This window comes from Oncorhynchus mykiss, chromosome 16 (assembly GCF_013265735.2).
Source record: "Oncorhynchus mykiss isolate Arlee chromosome 16, USDA_OmykA_1.1, whole genome shotgun sequence".
Lineage (NCBI taxonomy): Eukaryota > Metazoa > Chordata > Actinopteri > Salmoniformes > Salmonidae > Oncorhynchus > Oncorhynchus mykiss.
This window is the reverse complement of record NC_048580.1, coordinates 30,231,248-30,254,218: the sequence shown is the minus strand read 5'-3', so window position 1 is coordinate 30,254,218 and position 22,971 is coordinate 30,231,248. Positions and strand designations below refer to the sequence as shown.

The 22,971-nt window shown below is 40.8% G+C and overlaps 1 protein-coding gene across 1 annotated transcript in view; it reads left to right on the top strand.

Annotated features, from left to right (window-relative positions):
• LOC110492868 (cadherin-23) overlaps nucleotides 1-22,971 on the top strand; it is a 588,267-nt gene that overhangs the window by 289,654 nt on the left and 275,642 nt on the right. Inside the window, exons 12-13 of the mRNA XM_036946709.1 lie at nucleotides 3,127-3,276; nucleotides 8,744-8,902. Coding sequence (XP_036802604.1) covers nucleotides 3,127-3,276; nucleotides 8,744-8,902 — 309 coding nt within the window. The remainder of the gene's footprint in view (nucleotides 1-3,126; nucleotides 3,277-8,743; nucleotides 8,903-22,971) is intronic.

The window sequence follows — 22,971 nt, the reverse complement described above, 5'->3', positions numbered from 1 at the left end:
GAACATGTTCCAGTATGTGATAGTAAAATAGTCCTGTAGTTTAGCATCTGCTTCATCTGACCACTTTTTTATAGACCGAGTCACCGGTGCTTCCTGCTTTAATTTTTGCTTGTAAGCAGGAATCAGGAGGATAGAGTTGTGGTCGGATTTACCAAATGGAGGGCGAGGGAGAGCTTTGTACGCGTCTCTGTGTATGAAGTACAGGTGATCTAGAAATGTTTCCCTCTGGTTGCACATTTAACATGTTGATAGAAATTTGGTAGAACTTATTTCAGTTTCCCTGCATTAAAGGTTTAATATTTGAAGGGGTACGGCACTATAAAAAGTTTGGGAACCACTGCTGTAGGGAATAGGGTGCTATTTTGGGAAGTAGCCAGTGGCTCTCCTTCAGTCTGATGTTCAGGTCCAATTAATGGGGTCCAATCTTCACTTATTCATCTTTCCATGGGTTTATTTTTTCTGTCCCTTGTTCATTTTATTTTCTTATTGTCTTTTTCCACAAAAAAAGAGAACACTCCAGGTTAAATGATTATAGAACTCTTATTTTCTCTCTGTGGATCAATCGTTCTCTCCGCTGTCATCACGAGCAAATGGATTCCTGAAGAAATAGAAAAAGGGGCCTTTATAATTGGCTGTGGGTGACGAGACACAGTTCATTACCGTGCCATGCGTTCACAGTGGTGTGTGGGGGTCTGTGCATGTTTTTGTGTGTGTGTGTGCTTGCATGCATGCGTGTGTGTGTGTTTGGAGACCACCAGTCTGGGGAAGTTAGAGCTGCTACTCTGAGATACTATCTCATCTCTGACCCTGCATCTCAAAGACACAGAGAAGAGAGAGAATATGATATATATTACAGGTAGAGGTAGTGAGATATTGAGAGATGATAGAGGAGCAAAGTGACATGTAGAGATAATAAATAAAAAAATAAATGTGCTTGGATGGAACCAATAAGAGGTGAATACATGCGTGTGACTGGCATCGAATGAGCGCTTCCAGAATAATTCAGAATAGAGTCAAATACATTTTCTCACTCACACACAATTACGTTTTTTTCTTGTACATGCTAGTAGTATGTCCACTAGAGGTGGGCAAAATAAGTCATATGTCGATTAACAGCGCCCACGGTGGATTTAGCAACAACAACAAGAATTGTCACTGAATGTGCTGCTTAGTTCATAGAACCGCGGTTACGTGAGTAACCTCCGATGTACACCATATCAGCGGTTTCTGGATCTAGCTTTTGATTGCTTGGAGTTATTAGCTCTTATTACCCCATTCCTGAAAGCTAAGACTCTCAGGAACACGCACGTGTCTTCTGTTTCGTCACGGTGCTACGAAACACAATTGATACTTAGTGATCTTCCCTGATGTTTTCCTGAACTTTCTAATACAGTGCCTTGCGAAAGTATTCGGCCCCTTGAACTTTGCGACCTTTTGCCACATTTCAGGCTTCAAACATAAAGATATAAAACTGTATTTTTTTGTGAAGAATCAACAACAAGTGGGACACAATCATGAAGTGGAACGACATTTATTGGATAGTTCAAACTTTGTTAACAAATCAAAAACTGAAAAATTGGGCGTGCAAAATTATTGGGGATGGTGTGTTGCTTTTACGCCAAACATAACGTTTTGCATTGTTGCCAAAAAGTTATATTTTGGTTTCATCTGACAAGAGCACCTTCTTCCACGTTTGGTGTCTCCCCCAGGTGGCTTGTGGCAAACTTTAACCGACACTTTTTATGGATATCTTTAAGAAATGGCTTTCTTCTTGCCACTCTTCCATAAAGGCCAGATTTGTGCAATATACGACTTATCGTTGTCCTATGGACAGAGTCTCCCACCTCAGCTGTAGATCTCTGCAGATCATCCAGAGTGATCATGGGCCTCTTGGCTGCATCTCTGATCAGTCTTCTCCTTGTATGAGCTGAAAGTTTAGAGGGACGGCCAGATCTTGGTAGATTTGCAGTGGTCTGATACTCCTTCCATTTCAATATTATCGCTTGCACAGTGCTCCTTGGGATGTTTAAAGCTTGGGAAATCTTTTTGTATCCAAATCCGGCTTTAAACTTCTTCACAACAGTATCTCGGATCTGCCTGGTGTGTTCCTTGTTCTTCATGATGCTCTCTGCGCTTTTAACGGACCTCTGAGACTGTCACAGTGCAGGTGCATTTATACGGAGACTTGATTACAGCCATGTGGATTGTATTTATCATCATTAGTCATTTAGGTCAACATTGGATCATTCAGAGATCCTCACTGAACTTCTGGAGAGAGTTTGCTGCACTGAAAGTAAAGGGGCTGAATAATTTTGCATGCCCAATTTTTCAGTTTTTGATTTGTTAAAACAGTTTGAAATATCCAATAAATGTCGTTCCACTTCATGATTGTGTCCCACTTGTTGTTGATTCTTCACAAAAAAATACAGTTTTATATCTTTATGTTTGAAGCCTGAAATGTGGCAAAAGGTCGCAAAGTTCAAGGGGGCCGAATACTTTCGCAAGGCACTGTATATTTATGATGCATTTATTCCCTTTGTGATACAAAAATAACAATAATACACCTTTACAATATTTAAGTAATTTGACATATTTTGTTATTAGCCTCTTGAACATAAACTTGTTTGTAGTTTGTATCTAGAATTGTTAGAAAAGCCATAAAATGAAGACAATTAGAATTGGTCGATATTGCTATTATTGCCCACCCCTGGTGTACATGCTAGTAATGTGTACATGCTAGTCTGTAGGAGGACATATGCTGAATGTATGATACTGCACAGCATCTGCAATTTGACTGATTAAGGAGGATAGTCATTACTTTTTGTCACAGATGTTGTTGCCATAGTACTGTATTAATAATTTTATGATAGATTAATTCAGATGTTTAATTACATGATCTGTGCTTTTGCACCAGGACTGCATACCTCTTTTCTTTTAACAGGAACAGTTACCCTTGATCAACAATTCTGTTTTCACATTAGTGTAAATATACGGGATTTAACTAAAGATAGTTTGTAATTCAGCCCCACATCTCATACCGCAGCTTTTCTTCTCATCCCTTTGAATCTTTAACCAATATCTAATTATCTTTTCCTTGTGACTCCATCCCTCCATCCTCTCCTCTAGGGAGTGAACAGTATGTTTCAGGTGTTCCTAACGGGGAACAACTCGGATCACTTCACCATTTCACCCACAGCGGTGCAGGGCCGTGCTGACATCAGGATGAGGGTGGACGTGCCTCTGGACTACGAGAACATCCAAAGATACAGCTTCTCTGTAAGTTCACTCTGAACACACAAGCGTGCTCGCACACAGACACGAATGCACACACGCACACAAACTTGCTTACAGCATGTTTTTATCTCTGTTACAAACAAACTATCAGTAACATGTACTGTAACAAGCATGGCATCTACTGTATGGAGCACAGTAAGCAAAGACACTATGGGCGGGTGTCCCTGGAATCAGATTAAAGGGGTGTTTGCTACATACATTTTTTTACTTTTACATTTATGACTCAAATAACCATTTCAAATAACCATTTGAGTTGAGATTCTTTGCAGTTCACAAAAGGATTCTTTGCTCTTTTAGTGATAATTAAAATGTAGCTATTTTTGTGCAACCATGAGAGTGGCCAGTTTATCGAATGTGTTGTGTTATGCCATTACATATTATACATTACCAGTGATAGTGTCTTGTGAAATGATCACTTAAGAGCCTTGTGCCAATTGAGAGTGGTTGACTTAATCAGTCAATAATTCTCAATTCTCTTTATAGCTGTAGCTTACTTCAACTTGTCAATTAACACAATAATATCTCTGGATGTATTTTATATATGTTTTTTACCCCTTTTTCGCCCAAATTTTGTGATAGCCAATTGGTAGTTGCAGTCTTGTCCCATCGCTGCAACTCCTGTACAGACTCGGGAGAGGCGAAGGTCGATAGCCATGCGTCCTCCATAACACGGCCCTGACACACTGCTCGCTTAACCAAGAAGCCAGCCGCAAAAATGTGTCGGAGGAAACACCGTACAACTGCCAACTGTGTCAGCGTGCATGCGCCCGCCACAGGAGTCGCAAGAGCGACAAGGACATCCTGGCCGGCCAAACCCGCACCTAGCCCGGATGACGCTGGGCCAATTGTGCGAAGCCTCATGGGTCTCCCGGTCTCAGCCAACGGGGACACAGCCCGGGATCGAACCCGGGGCTGTAGTGAAGACTTAGTGCCTTAGACCGCTGGATTTTTAACTATATAATATGGCTGACCAGAACAAAAAACCCTGTATGGTTCTTCAATAGGCTCTACAAAGAACCTTTCAATGGTTCTTTATGAACCAACCATAAAGAACCATAAAAAAGGTTCATATAAAGAACCATAACAAGGGTTCTATAAATATATATTTTTAAAGTTCTATCTTGTCCCAAAAAGGGTTGCAACCATAGTGGAATCCTTTTTTTGGTGCAATATAGCAACTTTTTTTAAATGGTTCTTTACCTTCAAAAATGGTTCACTATAGCACAAAAATATTATGCTATGGTTACAAGCCTAAGATCCCCTATCTGGTACTTGTTAGAACCATAATTTTTTACACTCCCCTCCTCTAAGGTGCAGGGTTGAGTAACCGGGTGGTAGCCGGCTAGTGATGGCTATTAAACAGTCTGATAGCTTTGAGATAAAAATAGCTTCTAAGTCTCTCTGTACCAGCTTTGATGCATCTGTACTGACCTCACCTTCTGGATGGTAGCGGGGTGAACAGGCCGTAGCTCGGGTGGTTGATGTCCTTGATTATCTTTTTGAATTTCCTGTGACATCGGGTGCTGGAGGGCAGTGTGCCCCTGGTGATGCATTGGGCAGACCGCACCACCCTCTGGAGAGCCCTGCGGTTGCAGGCGGTGCAGTTGCCATACCAGGCGGTGATGCAGCCCGACAGGATGCTCTCAATTGTGCATCTGTAAAGGTTTGTGAGGGTTTTAGGGGCCAAGCCGAATTTCTTCAGCCTCATGAGGTTGAAGAGGTGCTGTTCCGCCTTCTTCACCAGACTGTCTGTGTGGGTGGACCATTTCAGATTGTCAGTGATGTGTATGCCAAGGAACTTGAAGCTTTTCACCTTCTCCACTGCGGTCCTGTCAATGTGGATAAGGGCGTGCTCCCTCTGCTGTTTCCTGAAGTCCACGATCAGCGCCTTAATTTTGTTGACGTTGAGGGAGAGGTTATTTACCTGGCATCACTCTGCCAGGGCCCTAACTTCCTCCCTGTAGACTGTTTCGTCATTGTTGGTAATCAGGCCTACTACTGTTGTGTTGTCTGCAAACTTGATGATTGAATTGGAGGCATGCGTTGCCACGCTGTCATGGGTGAACAGGGAGTACAGGAGGGGGCTGAGCACACACCCTTGTGGCCCCCTGTGTTGAGGATCAGCGAAGTGGAGGTATTGTTTCCTAACACCTGGGGGCAGCCTGTCAGGAAGTCCAGGACCCAGTTGCACGGGGCGGGATCCAGACTCAGGGCCCCGAGCTTAATGATGAGCTTGGAGGGTACTATGGTGTTGTAGGCTGAGCTATAGTCAATGAACAGCATTCTTACATAGATATTCCTCTTGTCCAGATGGGATAAGGCAATGTGCAGTGCGATGGCGATTGCATCATCTGTGGATCTATTGGGGAGGTATGCAAATTGAAGTGGGTCTATGACAGGAGTACTAGGGGATGATGGTAATTTAGTTCAGTTACCTTTGCTTTCTTTGGTACAGGAACAATGGTGGACATCTTGAAGCAAGTGGGGACAGCAGATTGGGATAGGGAGAGATTGAATATGTTCGTAAAACACTCCAGCCAGCTGGTATGCACATGCTCTGAGGACGCGGCTAGGGATGCCGTATGGGCCGGCAGTCTTGCGAGGGTTAACACACTTTAACGTCTTACTCAAGCAAGCCACGGAGATGGCTTACATCTAATGTCTGAGCCGTTGAATTGCAACTCCACTTTGTCTCTGTACTAACGTTTTGCCTGTTTGATTGCCTTACGGAGGGAATAACTACTACACTGTTTGAATTCAAACATATCCTCAGTAACCTTGCCATGGTTAAATGGGGTGGTTTGCACTTTCAGTTTTGCGCGAATACTGCCATCTATCCACAGTTTCTGGTTTGGGTAGGTTTTAATCGGTAAAGTGGGAACAACATCCCCTATACACTTCCTGGTGAACTCAGTCACCATGTCTGTGTATATGTCAATGTTATTCTCAGAGGCTACCCGGAACATATCGCAGTCTGCGTGATCAAAACAATCTTGAATAATGGATTTCCGATTGGTCAGACCAGCGGTGAATAGACCTTAGCATGGGTACTTCCTGTTTGAGATTATTTCTATAGGAAGGGAGGAGCAAAATGGAGTCATGATCTGAATTGCAGAAGGGAGGGTGGGGGAGGGCCTTGTAGGCATCCTGGAAGGGGGAGTAACAGGGGTTGAGCGTTTTTTCAAAGTGAGTACTACAGTCAATGTGTTGATAGAACTTCTGTAGCGTTTTCCTCAAATTTGCTTTGTTAAAATGTTGCTCTTTATTCCAACATTTTGGATTTGAGATCAAATATTTCATGTGAAGCGACAGTACAGAATGTCACTTTATATTTGATGGTATTTTCATACATATCTGTTTAACTGTTTAGAAATTAAAGCACTTTGTGTATCTAGGCCCCCCTGTTCAAGTCATACTATAAGTACAGTATTGTGAGAAATTCACTTAAAGTGTATAAAAATTGTCAAAAGTTTAGTATTTGGTCCCATATTCATAGCACGCAATGACTACATCAGGCTTGTGTCTCTACAAAGTTGTTGGATGCATTTGCAGTATCCTCTCTGCAAAAGGTTATACCTACAGTAGCACCAAAAAGTATTCCTCTATGGCATCTCCAAGGCATTCTTAGTCAATCACCAAACATTTCCGAGCAATAAACCTTTCATTACTATTTTTTAAATTAGTCTCGATTCCGCTGGCCTGCGCGTGTTCCCAACCAGCACTGCAGCTGCAATGAGTGAGTAGGGAAGTGGATAGATAGGCTTTCAATTTTTCTGGTCATAGGAGTAACAACATTAATTTGTGCACTGGGCAGAAAAAATGTGGTGGTACTCGAGTTTCGCTATCAGCTGAAAAACGGTGTTCCTTTTTGGTCAGTGTCAGTGGAGGAAAGGGAGAGCAGAGGGATGAGAGGCAGACCCTCAGTCTGCTGCCCTCCCCCTCCACTGAGACTGACCATCAGATGTAGGCTCTATAAGCCCAGCAAAAAATTTAAAAAGTGATTTATTAAAATGTATGCTCACTCAGTAATACACAAGTAATACAACAACTGATCTATTACCAGTGTGATAGTATAGCCTACCTCAAATATTGGTCTGACATCAATGTATTGCCAGGACAATTCAAGCAAAAATAATTATGGTATAATGTTTTGGGCCTACGGCCTACTGCACACAACTCATAACTACAGTACTGTTTTTAAATAGGTTAATGTTGCATAGGCTTGTGTTGTTAAGTCATATAAAAAAATAAAACATTTAGATTTCGGCTTGTATTTTGACTCTAGTGATCTCGACTCAAAAACGGTTGGTGATCATGCCCTATGGGGACAAGCCGAAAAACTCTCTATGGTTCTAGTAAGCACCTTTTTTTCTGAGATTGCACTGAAGAATTAAAAGAAAGAAATGCAACCCTACTTGCATGCCTGATTTGGCCTGTATACCATGAGTTTCAGGCCACTGTATTAGGGTAAAGCTAAACATAAGGTCTTATGAGATATGTATTTATTGTACTGTCATAAAGAGTAACTATAATGATAACATTTGCCTAAAACCTCACTTGGTGAAGGCCACATGACTGAAAATGAATGAATTCAACAACAACATCTATGTCCCGAACAAATACAGTCGTGGATGGTAACTCTACAATTCACTCAAAGTCGAAAAGCAAGGAGCACTGGGAAATTATATTGGAAGCATGTCGTAGTTACACAAAATGTTCAAGCTGATTCAACTCAAATCTGGACCCCCTACAGGGTGACAGTGACTCTATTAGTTTGAGTTATGATAACAAAATCACTTTAAGTAACTGTTCTCATATATATTAAGTGCAATGGGCTTCCTCAAATGTTTTCAGTAATGACAGCATAATGGGGTTTACAGTGTATAGCTATAAATACAGTATAGGATCATCTGACTAATGCCACCTCAGGTGGAACACGTTGTCATGTGTGCTCCCTCTCCGGCCTCTAGGTCACCAGGCTGCTCGTTATGGCGCACACCTGTCACCATCGTTACGCACGTCTCCAGACTCACCTGGACTCCATCACCTCCCTGATTACCTTCACTATATGTCACTACTTTCGGTTCCTTCCCCAGGCATTATTGTTTCTGTTCCAGTGTCATGTCTGTGCGTTGTTTATGTTTCTTATTTTGTGTTTAGTTGCGTTTATTTATTAAAACACTCACTCCCTGAACTTGTTTTCCCCGACTCTCAGACCGCTTGTTACACACGTACTGTACATACAGTACATTTAACAATTCACGTATTTACCATTAATAAGCCACCGCAGATCTATTTGCTGGCAAATGCAACACTGTACTAAAATTGCCCAGGTGTCTCCAGTAATGTTTACTTTTTGATGTTCTATGACGTCTCCACTTCCTTCCTACCCTATGTCTAGAACATTGATGTGTTCAAGTGATCAGAGACTCTACTCTATCTTTTTCAGCTATATGCCAATGAGTCCATGTCAGAACATGTGGGTTTTGCCCGTATCTACATTGACCTGATCAATGAGAATGACAACCGGCCCATCTTCCTTAAATCCCTGTATAACATCAGTCTGCCTGAGAACACACCCAGAGGAACCTCCCTCCTACGCATCCAGGTAAGGTTATCACTGCAACACGCTAGCTACAACACACTGTAACAAACACTCCCTGAAGCACACTGTCTCATGCTGTTGTATGGTGTCTGTTGTGCTGTAACACACATTGCCTAGCAGTGGAGACTCCTCAGAGGAGCAAGGAGAGGACCATCTTTCTCAGTAATTTTTTTTTATTTTTTTATGTTAAACTTCAAAAAGTTTTCCTTTTTAAATAAAACTATACTAAATATAATCACGTCACCAAATACTTTATTAAAACACTATTTTGCAATGAAGGTCTACAGTAGCCTCAACAGCACTCTATTGGGTAGCACAATGGTGTAACCAGAGGACAGCTAGCTTCCGTCCTTCTCTGGGAACATTGACTTCAATACAAAACCTAGGAGGCTCAGGGTTCTCACCCCTTTCCATAGACTTACACAGTAACTATGAAAACTTCTGGGGGACGTCCTCCAACCTATCAGAGCTCTTGAACTGACATGCTGTCCACCCAATCAAAGGATCAGAGCATGAATCTAGTACTGAAAGCATAAGGTACAGCTAGCTAGCACTGCAGTGCATTACATGTGGTGAGTAGTTGACTCAAAGAGAGAGAAAGACAATAGTTGAACAGTTTTTAACAAATTAATTTCTTCATAAATGAAGGAGAAGCAAGAAAGGGAGAGATTGTGTTTTTTATCTCCACAATCAGTTTCACTTACTTAGCTAGCAAATGCAGCCAGCTAGTTTAGCCTACTCAAACACACTGCTCAAACAGAGGGATGGTATGTTAGGTAGCTGGTTATGACTATCCAACACAACACTTCCAAGTCAAGGTAAGTAAGCTTAATGACAAAGCAAAAACAGGTTTTAATAAATTTTAGCAAATTTATAAAAATAAAAAAGTGAAATAACTTTTTACATAAGCACTCAGAAGAAGTGCTATAAGACTTGAAATTGAACTCAGGTGCATCCTGCTTCCATTGAGCATCATTGAGATGTTTCTACAACTTGATTGGAGTCCACCTGTGGTAAATCCAATTGATTGGATATGATTTGGAAAGGCACACACTTGTCTATATAAGGTCCCACAGTTGACAGTGCAAGTCAGAGCAAAAACCAAGCCATGAGATCAAAGGAATTGTCCGTAGAGCTCAGAGACAGGATTGTGTTGAGGCACAGATCTGGGGAAATGGTACCAAAACATTTCTGGGGCATTGAAGGTCCCTAAGAACACAGTGGCCTCCATCGTTCTTAAATGAAGGAAGTTTGTAACCACCAAGACACTTCCTAAAGCTGTCCGCCTGGCCAAACTGAGCAATCGGGAGAGAAGGGCCTTGGTCAGGGAGGTGAGCACTCCACCAATCAGGCCTTTATGGTAGAGTGGCCAGAGAGTGGCCAGACGTAAGCAACTCCTCTGAATGCTAAGCGTCACATATGTAGGAAACCTGGCACCATTCCTACAGTGAAGCATGGTGGTGGCAGCATCATGCTGTGAGGATGTCTTTCAGCAGCAGGGACTGGGAGACTAGTTGGGATCAAGGGAAAGAGGAACGAAGCAAAGTACAGAGAGATCCTTGATGAAAAGCTGCTCCAGAGTGCTCAGGGCCTTAGACTGGGGTGAAGGTTCACCTTCCAACCAACAGGACAACAACCCTAAGCACACAGACAAGACAATGCAGGAGTGGCTTCGGGACAAGTCTCTGAATGTCCTTGAGTGGCCCAGGCAGGGCCCGGACTTGAACATATGTGGGAATTCCTTAAAGACTGTTGGAAAAGCATTCCTCATGGAACTGGTTGAGAGAATGCCAAAAGTGTGCAAAGCTGTCCTCAAGGCAATGGGTGACTTTGAAGAACCTCAAATATAAAATATATTTGACTTTGTTTAACACTTTTGTGCTCACTACATAATTGCATATGTGTTATTTCATAGTTTTGATGTCTTCACTTTTTTATAATGTAGAAAATAGTAAAAATAAGGAAAAACCCTTGAATGAGTATGTGTGTTCAAAGTTTTGACTGGTACTGTAGCTCTAGTCGATGCTGTTGGTTCCTTGATTGTGCGGGGACGGCTCACAGTTCACCTACAATTATAGTGAATTTGTATTTGATTTTGAATAGGGAATTTTTTATATTTTCACAATTACTTGGGTGGCACTAACTTAAGCTATACAGAATATCTCACCACCATGCATTTCCATCTCCTACTCTATCTCCTTTATTCCTTTTTCAAGTGTGCTGAGGATCTGTCAACAGTTCAGTGAAATATAGTAGAAAGAGGAGGAAGGGAAGCGCTACTAAGGTACATAATAGTAAATGTTGGTAGATAGAAGGTGCTCTTTGGTAAAAGGGGTAAATTGGTCATCAAAAAAAAGGAGGACCAAGGTACTCTTTAGTATGGCATGTTCAATAGAAACAAAGTTTTTTTTAAACCGACACGTTTCGGCTGCATGGCCTTCGTCAGAGAGTACTAAAAAATAATAATACAATGTCCTCTCTTGAACAGCTTTTCCAATTAGCCCTAATCGAAGAGGGAGTGGTTACAAAACTGATTAGACACACCTAGTAAACAATACTATAGACATTAAAAGGTGAAATACTGTAGCTAGGCTATCATAAAAATACAACTCCAAGCTAGAAGTATCAGAACACTTAGAAAGGTAGTTCTAACCTTAAATATGACTGGGAGAAGTGTCAAGAATAAGAAAGCAATACATTCCATAGTACACTAGAACACAGCAAAACATGAACAACAACAGTCTAAACATAGTTGAGGGCAATTGAGCAAAATGTCCACTAGATGACAGCAAATTAACCTATCACGAACCTACAGGAAGGGTGAGAAATCCATATCTTCATTTAAACCAGGGTATTTTGTGGCCTGTAGTTTGTAAATCCCAAAACTTTCCCTTTGGTTTAACTGTTTAAGACCTTTTCACCTTTTCTAATTAAGGCCGGAATATGATCAATACCCATAGCTTGTAGGGAGGCAGGGTTGCCATGGTGTAAGGACTTGTAGAGCCTTGCCATGGGGTAGTCTTCATTGCCTACCCGTATGGCGTACTTGTGTTCTGCTATGCGGTCTTGAAGGCGTCTCTTTGTCCATCCAATGTAGAACACGTTGCATTGTGGACATTCCAATCTATAGATGACATGGGTAGGTTTGTTGTTAATGAAATGATTGACGTAATACTCCATTTTGGAAGCTGTGTCAACAAAATACTTATTCTGTGCAATATTGCTGCAATGGTTGCAATGGTTACAATTAAAAGAGCCCTTGGGTTTGTGGTCAAGCCAAGTTTTTTGAGAGTCACCCGGGAGATAACTGTGGACTAATTTGTCATTTAGGGTAGGACATCGCTTAAAGCTCATGCTCATGCTCATGCTTTGGCTCAGGAAAGACTTGGAGTAGTAGCGTATCACTTTGGATGATGCCCCAATTATTTTGTATTATTATTTTGATGTTCTCTGCTTCAGTGCTGTATTTTGTAACAAAATACACTCTCTCTGATGTATCACGAGGCACTCCCCTTCGCAACAAGTTCTCTCTGTCAAGTAATCGTGCCCTTATACCTGCATCTTTCAGGACCTGAACGCTGTAGGCCCGATTCAAGAAGTGATTCTCCAATTCAGCAGATTTGACACTGTAGTCTGTTTCCTGATCGCAAATTCTTTGGAATTTTTGGACATATGGAATATTATCTTTTAGCCTTTTGGGGTGAAAGCTGTCTGCCCCCAGAATGGTATTCCCATATGTAGGCTTCCTAAAGATTGATGTGTGCAAACAACCTTTGTCATTTTTCTAATGTCGAGGTCCAAAAAATGAATGTTATCCTTGCTGTACCCCATAGTTAGTTTGATGTTAGGGTTAATGCTGTTAAGGTATTGGTGGAAGGAAATAAGTTAATCTTCTGAGCCGGACCAAAACAGGCAAACATCATCAATATAGCGTCCCCACCATATAATCCGGTCAAAGAAATGGATATTAGAAGGATTCAAAATGAAGTCATTTCCCCATTTACCCAAGTACAAACCAGTGTAGGAAGGGCTGTAGCAAGCTCCCATGGCACACCCTTTGACCTGTTTAAATATATGGTCCTGAAAGGTAGAGATGTTATGATTAAGAGTCCATTCGGTCAGTGAGACAATGAAATCTGTAGGAGGCATCTCAGTTTCAGGTAGGGTACTCAAGAAATGGTGCATAGCTGCAAAACCTTGTTCATGCTCAATGGTGGTGTATAGAGACTCCACATCCATGGTGACTAAAAAGGAAGCTGTACCTATATTGTTCAATTCCTTAATTTTGTTCAACACATCTGTTGTATCTTGAAGATAGGCTGGGAGTGACGTCAGAAAAGGCTTAATAAAGTAATCAATGTACTTAGAGATGGGTTCTGTCAGACTTTCATTACCACTAATGACTTGTCTGCCTGGGGGTTTTCAAGATTTTTGGAAGAAGGTAAAAAGAAGCCATACGCGGACTGCCATTGAAAATAGATGTGAACTCATTGTCTCAAATGTAGCCATTCTCCTTAGCTTCTGTGAGGATCCCTTTCAATTAAGTTTTTAGGTCCTCTGTAGGGTTGAAGGTAAGATTGGTAGAATTCATCATTGTCTAATTGACGGTAGGCTTCTGTCACAAAGACATTTGTCTTTACTCCACACTACTGTAGCACCACCTTTGTCTGCTTTTTTAACCACACTCCGTTCATTTTTGGACAATGATTCAACTGCATACCTCTCTGTCTTAGAAAGATTACGTTGTGTTTGGTTGGGGTCAATTTTACCCTTAAACAGATTATCCACATCAAAATTCACTTTCCTGGCAAATGTATTTAGTGTGGCATTCTGGACGATGGGACAAAAAGTGGACTTGGGCTTAAAAGGTGTTTTTGAGGGAACAGAAACTGCCTGATCTGAGACACTGGCGTCTGTAGTTGGAGAGATTGTTTTGCTTGTACCAGGCCTTCATATTTAGATTCCTGTAGAAACTAAATAGGTCAATCTTTGTATTAAATTCATCAGTTGAATATGTGGGGGCAAAGGACAGTCCTTTAGACAATACCCTTATGCAATCATCAGAAAGGGGTTTTCCAGAAATGTTGATCACAGCCTTGTTCCGGCCCTGCTCCGTGTGGTTGGATAGTCTTGATTTCTTCCTCCCCCTCCGTGTTGGCCTATTCTGCCTCCTCTCCCTCTCTTGTTGAGGAACATGCGTGACTCCTCTTCCTGATCTAATAATATAGGGAGGAGTTGGCCTCTGAGCGTCTGGGGTGATCCTCATCGTCACTGCTTGTAAAGTTGAAAGAAACAGATCTAGGCTTCCTTCTCTGCAGATGTGATTCTGAATTATTGCGTGTTGGTGTTCTCCAGGCAAAGACCTTGCCATCTCTATAGTCTACTTAATTTCTTCTGAATTTTCTTAGCTTGTCTTGCTTCAATGTCAGAGTGAATGTGTCTACTTTCTCTTTCAAGATATCATCACATTGTGCTTTGTTAGAATTGTCACTGTGTTCTGTGATTTTCCTTTTTACTTCTTCAATTTATGTTTGGACTACTTGTCTGTCCTTTTTAAATTATTCTATTAGAAGTAGCATTAGGTCAAATCAAATCAAATGTTATTTGTCACATACACATGGTTAGCAGATGTTAATGCGAGTGTAGCGAAATGCTTGTGCTTCTAGTTCCGACAATGCTGTAACATCGGGTGGTGTAGGTGTCCTGGAGGGCAGGTAGTTTGCCCCCGGTGATGCGTTGTGCAGACCTCACTACCCTCTGGAGAGCCTTACGGTTGTGGGCGGAGCAGTTGCCGTACCAGGCGGTGATATAGCCCGACAGGGTGCTCTCGATTGTGTCAATCGAACACTTGTTGAGAATAGCCTCCCATTTATCTCTAAATGCAGTTTTACCTTGTGCTCCATTAGCTGGAAACTTCATAATACGGAGGCCTCTGGGGATTAGGCCTTTCCTCCAATAGTCAGGCAAGGTGATAGAATTGAGGTAAAGTTTGGTATCTTTCTCCATAAGGTGTTGCAAGTCACTGTAAGCCTTGTTAAAGTCCTTTCCAGGATTCTCTGTGGCTGTCATCTCATCTAGCAATGAGGTAGTGGTAATAATCCTTTGGCCCTCTTCATGGGAATAGGAAAATATTGTAGCCTCTTGGGTAAAATCCATAGTTTGAGTTGCAAAATGTCCTAAAAAAACACAGAAAGAAATGACTGTGGAGCTGCTTCCTCTAAGTACCACCGAAGTGCTATGCTTAACTAGTAGAAAGAGGAGGAAGAGAAGCGCTACATTTTGGTAGATAGAAGGTGCTCTTTGGTAAAAGGGGTAAATTGGTCATCAAAAAGAAAGGAGGACCAAGGCACTCTTCATATAATTAATTAAAATGCCTTTAATAGAAACAAAGTTTTTTTTAAACCGACGCGTTTCGGCTGCATGGCCTTCGTCAAGGAGTACAAAAAAAAAAGAATACAATGAGTTTAGTGAAATAAGTTTAGTTGCGAAAATAAGTTACTATCTATGTATCCGAAACAGCCTTCACTTGGTTTCCCAAATTAAACACTGGGTAGCTGCAGAAACAGGCTTGGAGAGCCCATGGGCGGAATTTCACCTGTCGCGCAGTAAGAGCATGCTCTTCAAACAGTGGTTGATGCATGAAGTGAAATAGGGGCTCTTATTTTTATAGTGTAGCATATAAAACCGAGGTAAGCGGAAAGCGTGCAGCCTCCATTCACTATTCAAGTGCATACAGATGACATTCCTTTTTCCCCCTGTTCCTGCCCATTTGATAAAGGGCCATTCTAAATTGAATATATTTTACATATTAGTAGAGACAAGATTAAATTGAAAATAGTCTGATGGGTGAAAATATGATCACTTGATGAGAGAAAAGCTGTGCAGCCTGAGGCAAGAAACAGAGCAAACACTTTCTCAAATCATTGATAGCTTATAGTCGCATCATGCAGACCATATATGTTTTGATTTCTAAGACATTCTAATGTTTGTATCAGTCACAACTAAAGTTGACAAATAACTCTAAATCTAGCATATAGGACCTGTTTCAAATGATGACTTTGAAGCTACATAGCAACTTCATATGCGTACTTGCTTAGGAATGGGAAAAATATCCTTTCTATTTATTTCAGCTAAGTTCAATTATATTCTTCTTACTATAAAATCATATCATATAATGGAATGGAACTTATAAAAATATATTTTCAGATAAGGAAACAAGCCTACAGCCTATGGCATGGAGCTTAGCCAGATAACATACAGTAGGCCAACTTGTATTCGGTACTTTTGAAATACGTTTTCTTCATATCATAATGTTTCTTTAGACATGATCAAAATAAATAATGGATTTTTTGTGATGGTGTATATTCAATTGATTTATTGTACTTTTTTAAATGTACACTGAACGAAAATATAAACGCACCATGCAACCATTTTAAGGATTTTACTGAGTTACAGTTCATATAAGGAAATCAGTCAAATGAAATAAATGTGTTAGGCCCTAATCTATGGATTTCACATGACTGTGAATAAAGATATGCATCTGTTGGTTGCAGAGAACTTTTTTTAAAAGTAGGGGCGTGAATCAGAAAACCAGTCAGTATCTGTTTGTGACCACCATTTGCCTTATGCAGGGCGAAACAAATCGTTCCCTTAGAGTTGATCAGGCTGTTGATTGTGGCCTGTGGAATGTTGTCCCACTCCTCTTCAATGGCTATTCAAAGTTTCTGGATATTTGCAGAACCCGGAACATGCTGTCGTACACGTAGATCGATAGCATCCCAAACATATTCAATAGGTGACATGTCTGGTGAGTATGCTGGCCATGGAAGAACTGGGACCTTTTCAGCTTTCAGGAATTGTGTACAGATTCTTGCGACATGGGGTCGTGCATTATCATGCTGAAACATGAGGTGATGGCGGCGGATGAATGGCACGACAATGGGTCTCGTCACAGTATCTCTGTGCATTCAAATTGTCATAGATGAAATGCAATTGTGTTCTTTGTCCATAGCTTATGCCTGCCCATACCATAACCCCGCCACCACCGTGGGGAACTATGTTCACAACGTTGACATCAGCAAACCGCTCGCCTACTTGCTCTCTGCCATCTGCCCGGTACAGTTGAAAATGGGATTCATCCTTCAAGAGCACACTTCTCCGGCGTGCCAGTGGACATCGAAGGTGAGCATTTGCCCACTGAAGTTGGTTACAATGCCAAACTGCAGTCAGGTCAAGTTTCTGTGCAAATCCACAGTTTCATCAGCTGGTCTCAGACGATCTCACAGGTGAAGAAGTAAGATGTGGACACCCTGGGCTGGGGCGGTTAAACTTGGTCAGCGGTAGTGAGGCCAGCTGGACGTACTGACAAATTCTCTAAAATTACGTTGGTGGCAGCTTATGATAGAGAAATTAACATTACATTTTCTGGCACAGCTCTGGTAGATATTCCTGCAGTCAGCATGCCAATTGCACACTCCCTCAAAACTTGAGACTGTGGCTTTGTGTTCTGTGACAAAACTGCACATTTAGAGTGGCCTTTTTTTGTCCCCAGCACAAGGTGCATCTGTCAAATGATCAGGCTTGGAACCCCTTACAAAATACTTTTAAACTGGAACAACTTGTCCAATTGGTGTTTTTAAATCATTGATGAAGGATTTTGAGGCTGATTCCCTGACCTGTCAATGTTTTTAATTTGCTGTTTTATGATTTTGTTATACTCTTGTGAATTCTGTTTTTTTTTTACTATATTACCTGTAGTTTTTCATGTTGGCTGCCTGTTATTGTGTAATGACTTGGTACTGCCTATCTTGGCCAGGATGCTCTTGAAACAGAGATTTCAAATCTCTATGAGCCCTTCCTGGTTAAATAAAAGTTAAATATATATATTTTTAAATGCTGTTTAAAGCATCTTGATATGTCACACCTTTCAGGTGGATGGATTATCTTGGCAAAGGATACATGCTCACTAACAGGGATGTAAACAAATTTGTACACCAAATTTTAGAAAAGTACATTTTTTGTACGTATGGAACATTTCTGGAATATTTTATTTCAGCTCATGAAACATGGAACCAACACTTTACTACTAGCTACTGTAGCTAGCTAAAAACATACGTGGGTGTGCATCATCTGCATCCTAGTACCTCCTTGCCTTTACCCTCTACGTTTAATCCATACCAAGGACAGAGGTCACCATCATCTATATCCTGACCTAGCAGTGAGAAGGTTACTTAGAACGGGTCCCAAATGACACCCTATTCCCTACATAATGCATTATTTTTGACCAGGGCTCATTTGGGATGCATACCCAGTTATCAGCACAGAGTCCACATAATAACTCTGGATTATTATTCATTACCATTCATTTCAATGACAGTAACTCACACACACACACACACACACACACACACACACACACACACACACACACACACACACACACACACACACACAAGAAGTGCAAAAATAATACTGTGGAAAATCTATACTGTTTATAGACTGTGCTCATGAAATTGAGTTTGTGACACGTACGCCCCGGTAATCTACTACATGATAAGTTTTCTTGGCGATGTTTGCAGTGTGTAGGGTCACACACAGAAAGAAAGACAGACAGAGACACACACACTCTCACTATCTCCCACCCCCCCACCACACACACACACACACACACACACACACACAGAGTGGCTGGCCATCTCCTCTGACTAAACAGATGTTTCTCCCAATCCTCCAGGCTCTGTCCATAAATACCTGTTCGAGCTCGGACAGCTTTATGGCTGACATACACACACAGTCCTGTGTCACCCTGCCTTATCATTCACTGCCTTCCCTCAAGGTCAGCACATGGCCAGAGCAGAGAATCATCACGCTAAAGCCCAACAGACAGCATCACACAGTCATCACATGTGTGTGCAAGTGCATGTGTGCATGTGAACGTACATGTAAAGCCCTGTACAAGATTCACGTGCGTACATACACTACTGTTCAAAAGTTTGGAGTCACTTAGAAATGTCCCTGTTTTTGAAAGAAAAGCACATTTTTGGTACATTAAAATAACATCAAATTGATCAGAAATACAGTGTAGACATTGATAATGTTGTAAATGACTTTTGTAGCTGGAAACAGATGATTTTTAATGGAATATCTACATAGTTGTACAGAGGCCCATTATCAGCAACCATCACTCCTGTCTTCCAATGACACGTTATGTTAGCTAATTCAAGTTTATCATTTTCTAAGGCTAATTGATCATTAGAAAACCCTTTTGCAATTATGTTAGCACAGCTGTAAACTGGCGTGCTGGTAAAAGAAGCAATACAACTGGCCTTCTTTCAACTAGTTGAGTCTCTGGACCATCAGAATTTGTGGGTTCGATTACAGGCTCAAAATGACTAAAAACAAAGACCTTTCTTCTGAAACTCGTTAGTCTAGTGAAGACGCGACTCTGGGATGCTGGTCTTCTAGGCAGAGTTGCAAAGAAAAATCCATATCTCAGACATATCTCAGAAAAACAATCAATCATAATCACTAGTTAACTATATTACTAGTTTATCTATCCTGTCCTGCGTTGCATATAATCGATGCGGTGCACATTCGTGAAAAAGGACTGTTGTTGCTCCAACGTGTACCTAAACATAAACATCAATGCCTTTCTTAAAATCAATACACAAGTATATATTTTTAAACCTGCATATTTAGTTAATATTGCCTGCTAACATGAATGTATTTTAACTAGGGAAAATGTGTCACTTCTCTTACAACGGAGTCAGGGTATATGCAGCAGTTTGGGCAACATGGCTCGTTGCGAACTGTGTGAAGACTATTTCTTCCTAACAAAGACAGCCAACGGGGGATGATATAACAAAAGCGTATTTGCGGAAAAAAGCACAATCGTTGCACGACTGTACCTAACCATAAACATCAATGCCTTTCTTAAAATCAATACACAGAAGTATATATTTTTAAACCTGCATATTTAGCTAAAATAAATCCAGATTAGCAGGCAATATTTAACTAGGTGAACTTGTGTCACTTCTCTTGCGTTCATTGCACGCAGAGTCAGGGTATATGCAACAGTTTGGGCCACCTGGCTCGTTGCGAACTAATTTGCCAGAATTTTACATAATTATGACATAACATTAAAGGTTGTGCAATGTAACAGGAATATTTAGACTTATGGCTGCCACCCGTTAGATAAAATACGGAACGGTTCCGTATTTCACTGAAATAATAAACGTTTTGTTTTCGAGATGATAGTTTCCGGATTCGACCATATTAATGACCTAAGGCTCGTATTTCTGTGTGTTTATTATATTATAATTAAGTCTATGATTTGATATTTGATAGAGCAGTCTGACTGAGCGGTGGTAGGCACCAGCAGGCTCATAAACATTCATTCAAACAGCACTTTTGTGCGTTTTGCCAGCAGCTCTTTATGACTTCAAGCCTATTAGCTCCCGAGATTAGGCTGGTGTAACCGATGTGAAATGGCTAGCTAGTTAGCGGGGTGAGCGCTAATAGCGTTTCAAACGTCACTCGCTCTGAAACCTGGAGTGGTTGTTCCCCTTGCTCTGCATGGGTAACGCTGCTTCGAGGGTGGCTGTTGTCGATGTGTTCCCAGGTAGAAGCGAGGAGAGGGACGGAAGCTATACTGTGACACTGTCAATACTAAAGTGCCTACAAGAACATCCAATAGTCAAAGGTATATGAAATACAAATGTATAGAGAGAAATAGTCCTATAATTCTTATAATAACTACAACCTAAAACTTCTTACCTGGGAATATTGAAGACTCATGTTAAAAGGAACCACCAGCTTTCATATGTTCTCATGTTCTGAGCAAGGAGCTTAAAAGTTAGCTTTCTTACATGGCACATATTGCACTTTTACTTTCTTCTTCAACACTTTGTTTTTGCATTATTTAAACCAAATTGAACATATTTCATTCTATATGTGAGGCTAAATTGATTTTATTGATGTATTAAGTTAAGATAAGTGTTCATTCAGTATTGTTGGAATTGTCATTATTACAAATAAAATAAAAGTTTAAAATCGGCCGATTAATCGTTATCAGCTTTTTTTTGGTCCTCCAATAAATCGGTATCGGCGTTGACAAATCATAATCGGTCGACCTCTAGTCTGTTTCTCAAACTATACACTCTAATGTACTTGTCCTCTTGCTCAGTTGTGCACGAGGCCTACCACTCCTCTTTCTATTCTGGTTAGCAATGATCACCAACATCTTAATAGACCTTGAAGAATTATGAAAATATTAGAGACTCACCCAAGAAGACTTACAGTTAGAATAGCTGCCAAAGGTGTTTCTAACATGTATTGACTGTATTGAATACTTATGTAACGAGTATATTTTATTTATTTAATTTCTATCAAACAAAACAAAATATTTCTACCACTTTGACATTAGAGTATTTTGTGTAGATTGTTGACAAAAAATGATAATTAAATCAATTTTAATCCCAGTTTGTAACACAATAAAATGAGTGGTGGTCAGGCTGAATAGATACAGTGCCTTGCGAAAGTATTCGGCCCCTTTGAACTTTGCGACCTTTTGCCACATTTCATGCTTCAAACATAAAGATATAAAACTGTATTTTTTTGTGAAGAATCAACAACAAGTGGGACACAATCATGAAGTGGAACGACATTTATTGGATATTTCAAACTTTTTTAACAAATCAAAAACTGAAAAATTGGGCGTGCAAAATTATTCAGCCCCCTTAAGTTAATACTTTGTAGCGCCACCTTTTGCTGCGATTACAGCTGTATGTCGCTTGGGGTATGTCTCTATCAGTTTTGCACATCGAGAGACTGACATTTTTTCCCATTCCTCCTTGCAAAACAGCTCGAGCTCAGTGAGGTTGGATGGAGAGCATTTGTGAACAGCAGTTTTCAGTTCTTTCCACAGATTCTCGATTGGATTCAGGTCTGGACTTTGACTTGGCCATTCTAACACCTGGATATGTTTATTTTTGAACCATTCCATTGTAGATTTTGCTTTATGTTTTGGATCAGTGTCTTGTTGGAAGACAAATCTCCGTCCCAGTCTCAGGTCTTTTGCAGACTCCATCAGGTTTTCTTCCAGAATGATCCTGTATTTGGCTCCATCCATCTTCCCATCAATTTTAACCATCTTCCCTGACCCTGCTGAAGAAAAGCAGGCCCAAACCATGATGCTGCCACCACCATGTTTGACAGTGGGGATGGTGTGTTCAGCTGTGTTGCTTTTACGCCGAACATAAAGTTTTGCATTGTTGCCAAAAAGTTCAATTTTGGTTTCATCTGACCAGAGCACCTTCTTCCACATGTTTGGTGTGTCTCCCAGGTGGCTTGTGGCAAACTTTAAACAACACTTTTTATGGATATCTTTAAGAAATGGCTTTCTTCTTGCCACTCTTCCATAAAGGCCAGATTTGTGCAATATACGACTGATTGTTGTCCTATGGACAGAGTCTCCCACCTCAGCTGTAGATCTCTGCAGTTCATCCAGAGTGATCATGGGCCTCTTGGCTGCATCTCTGATCAGTCTTCTCCTTGTATGAGCTGAAAGTTTAGCGGGAAGGCCAGGTCTTGGTAGATTTGCGGTGGTCTGATACTCCTTCCATTTCAATATTATCGCTTGCACAGTGCTCCTTGGGATGTTTAAAGCTTGGGAAATATTTTTGTATCCAAATCCGGTTTTAAACTTCTTCACAACAGTATCTCGGACCTGCCTTGTGTGTTCCTTGTTCTTCATGATGCTCTCTGCGCTTTTAACGGACCTCTGAGACTATCACAGTGCAGGTGCATTTATATGGAGACTTGATTACACACAGGTGGATTGTATGTATCATCATTAGTCATTTAGGTCAACATTGGATCATTCAGAGATCCTCACTGAACTTCTGGAGAGAGTTTGCTGCACTGAAAGTAAAGGGGCTGAATAATTTTGCAGGCCCAATTTTTCAGTTTTTGATTTGTTAAAAAAGTTTGAAATATCCAATAAATGTCGTTCCACTTCATGATTGTGTCCCACTTGTTGTTGATTCTTCACAAAAAAATACAGTTTTATATCT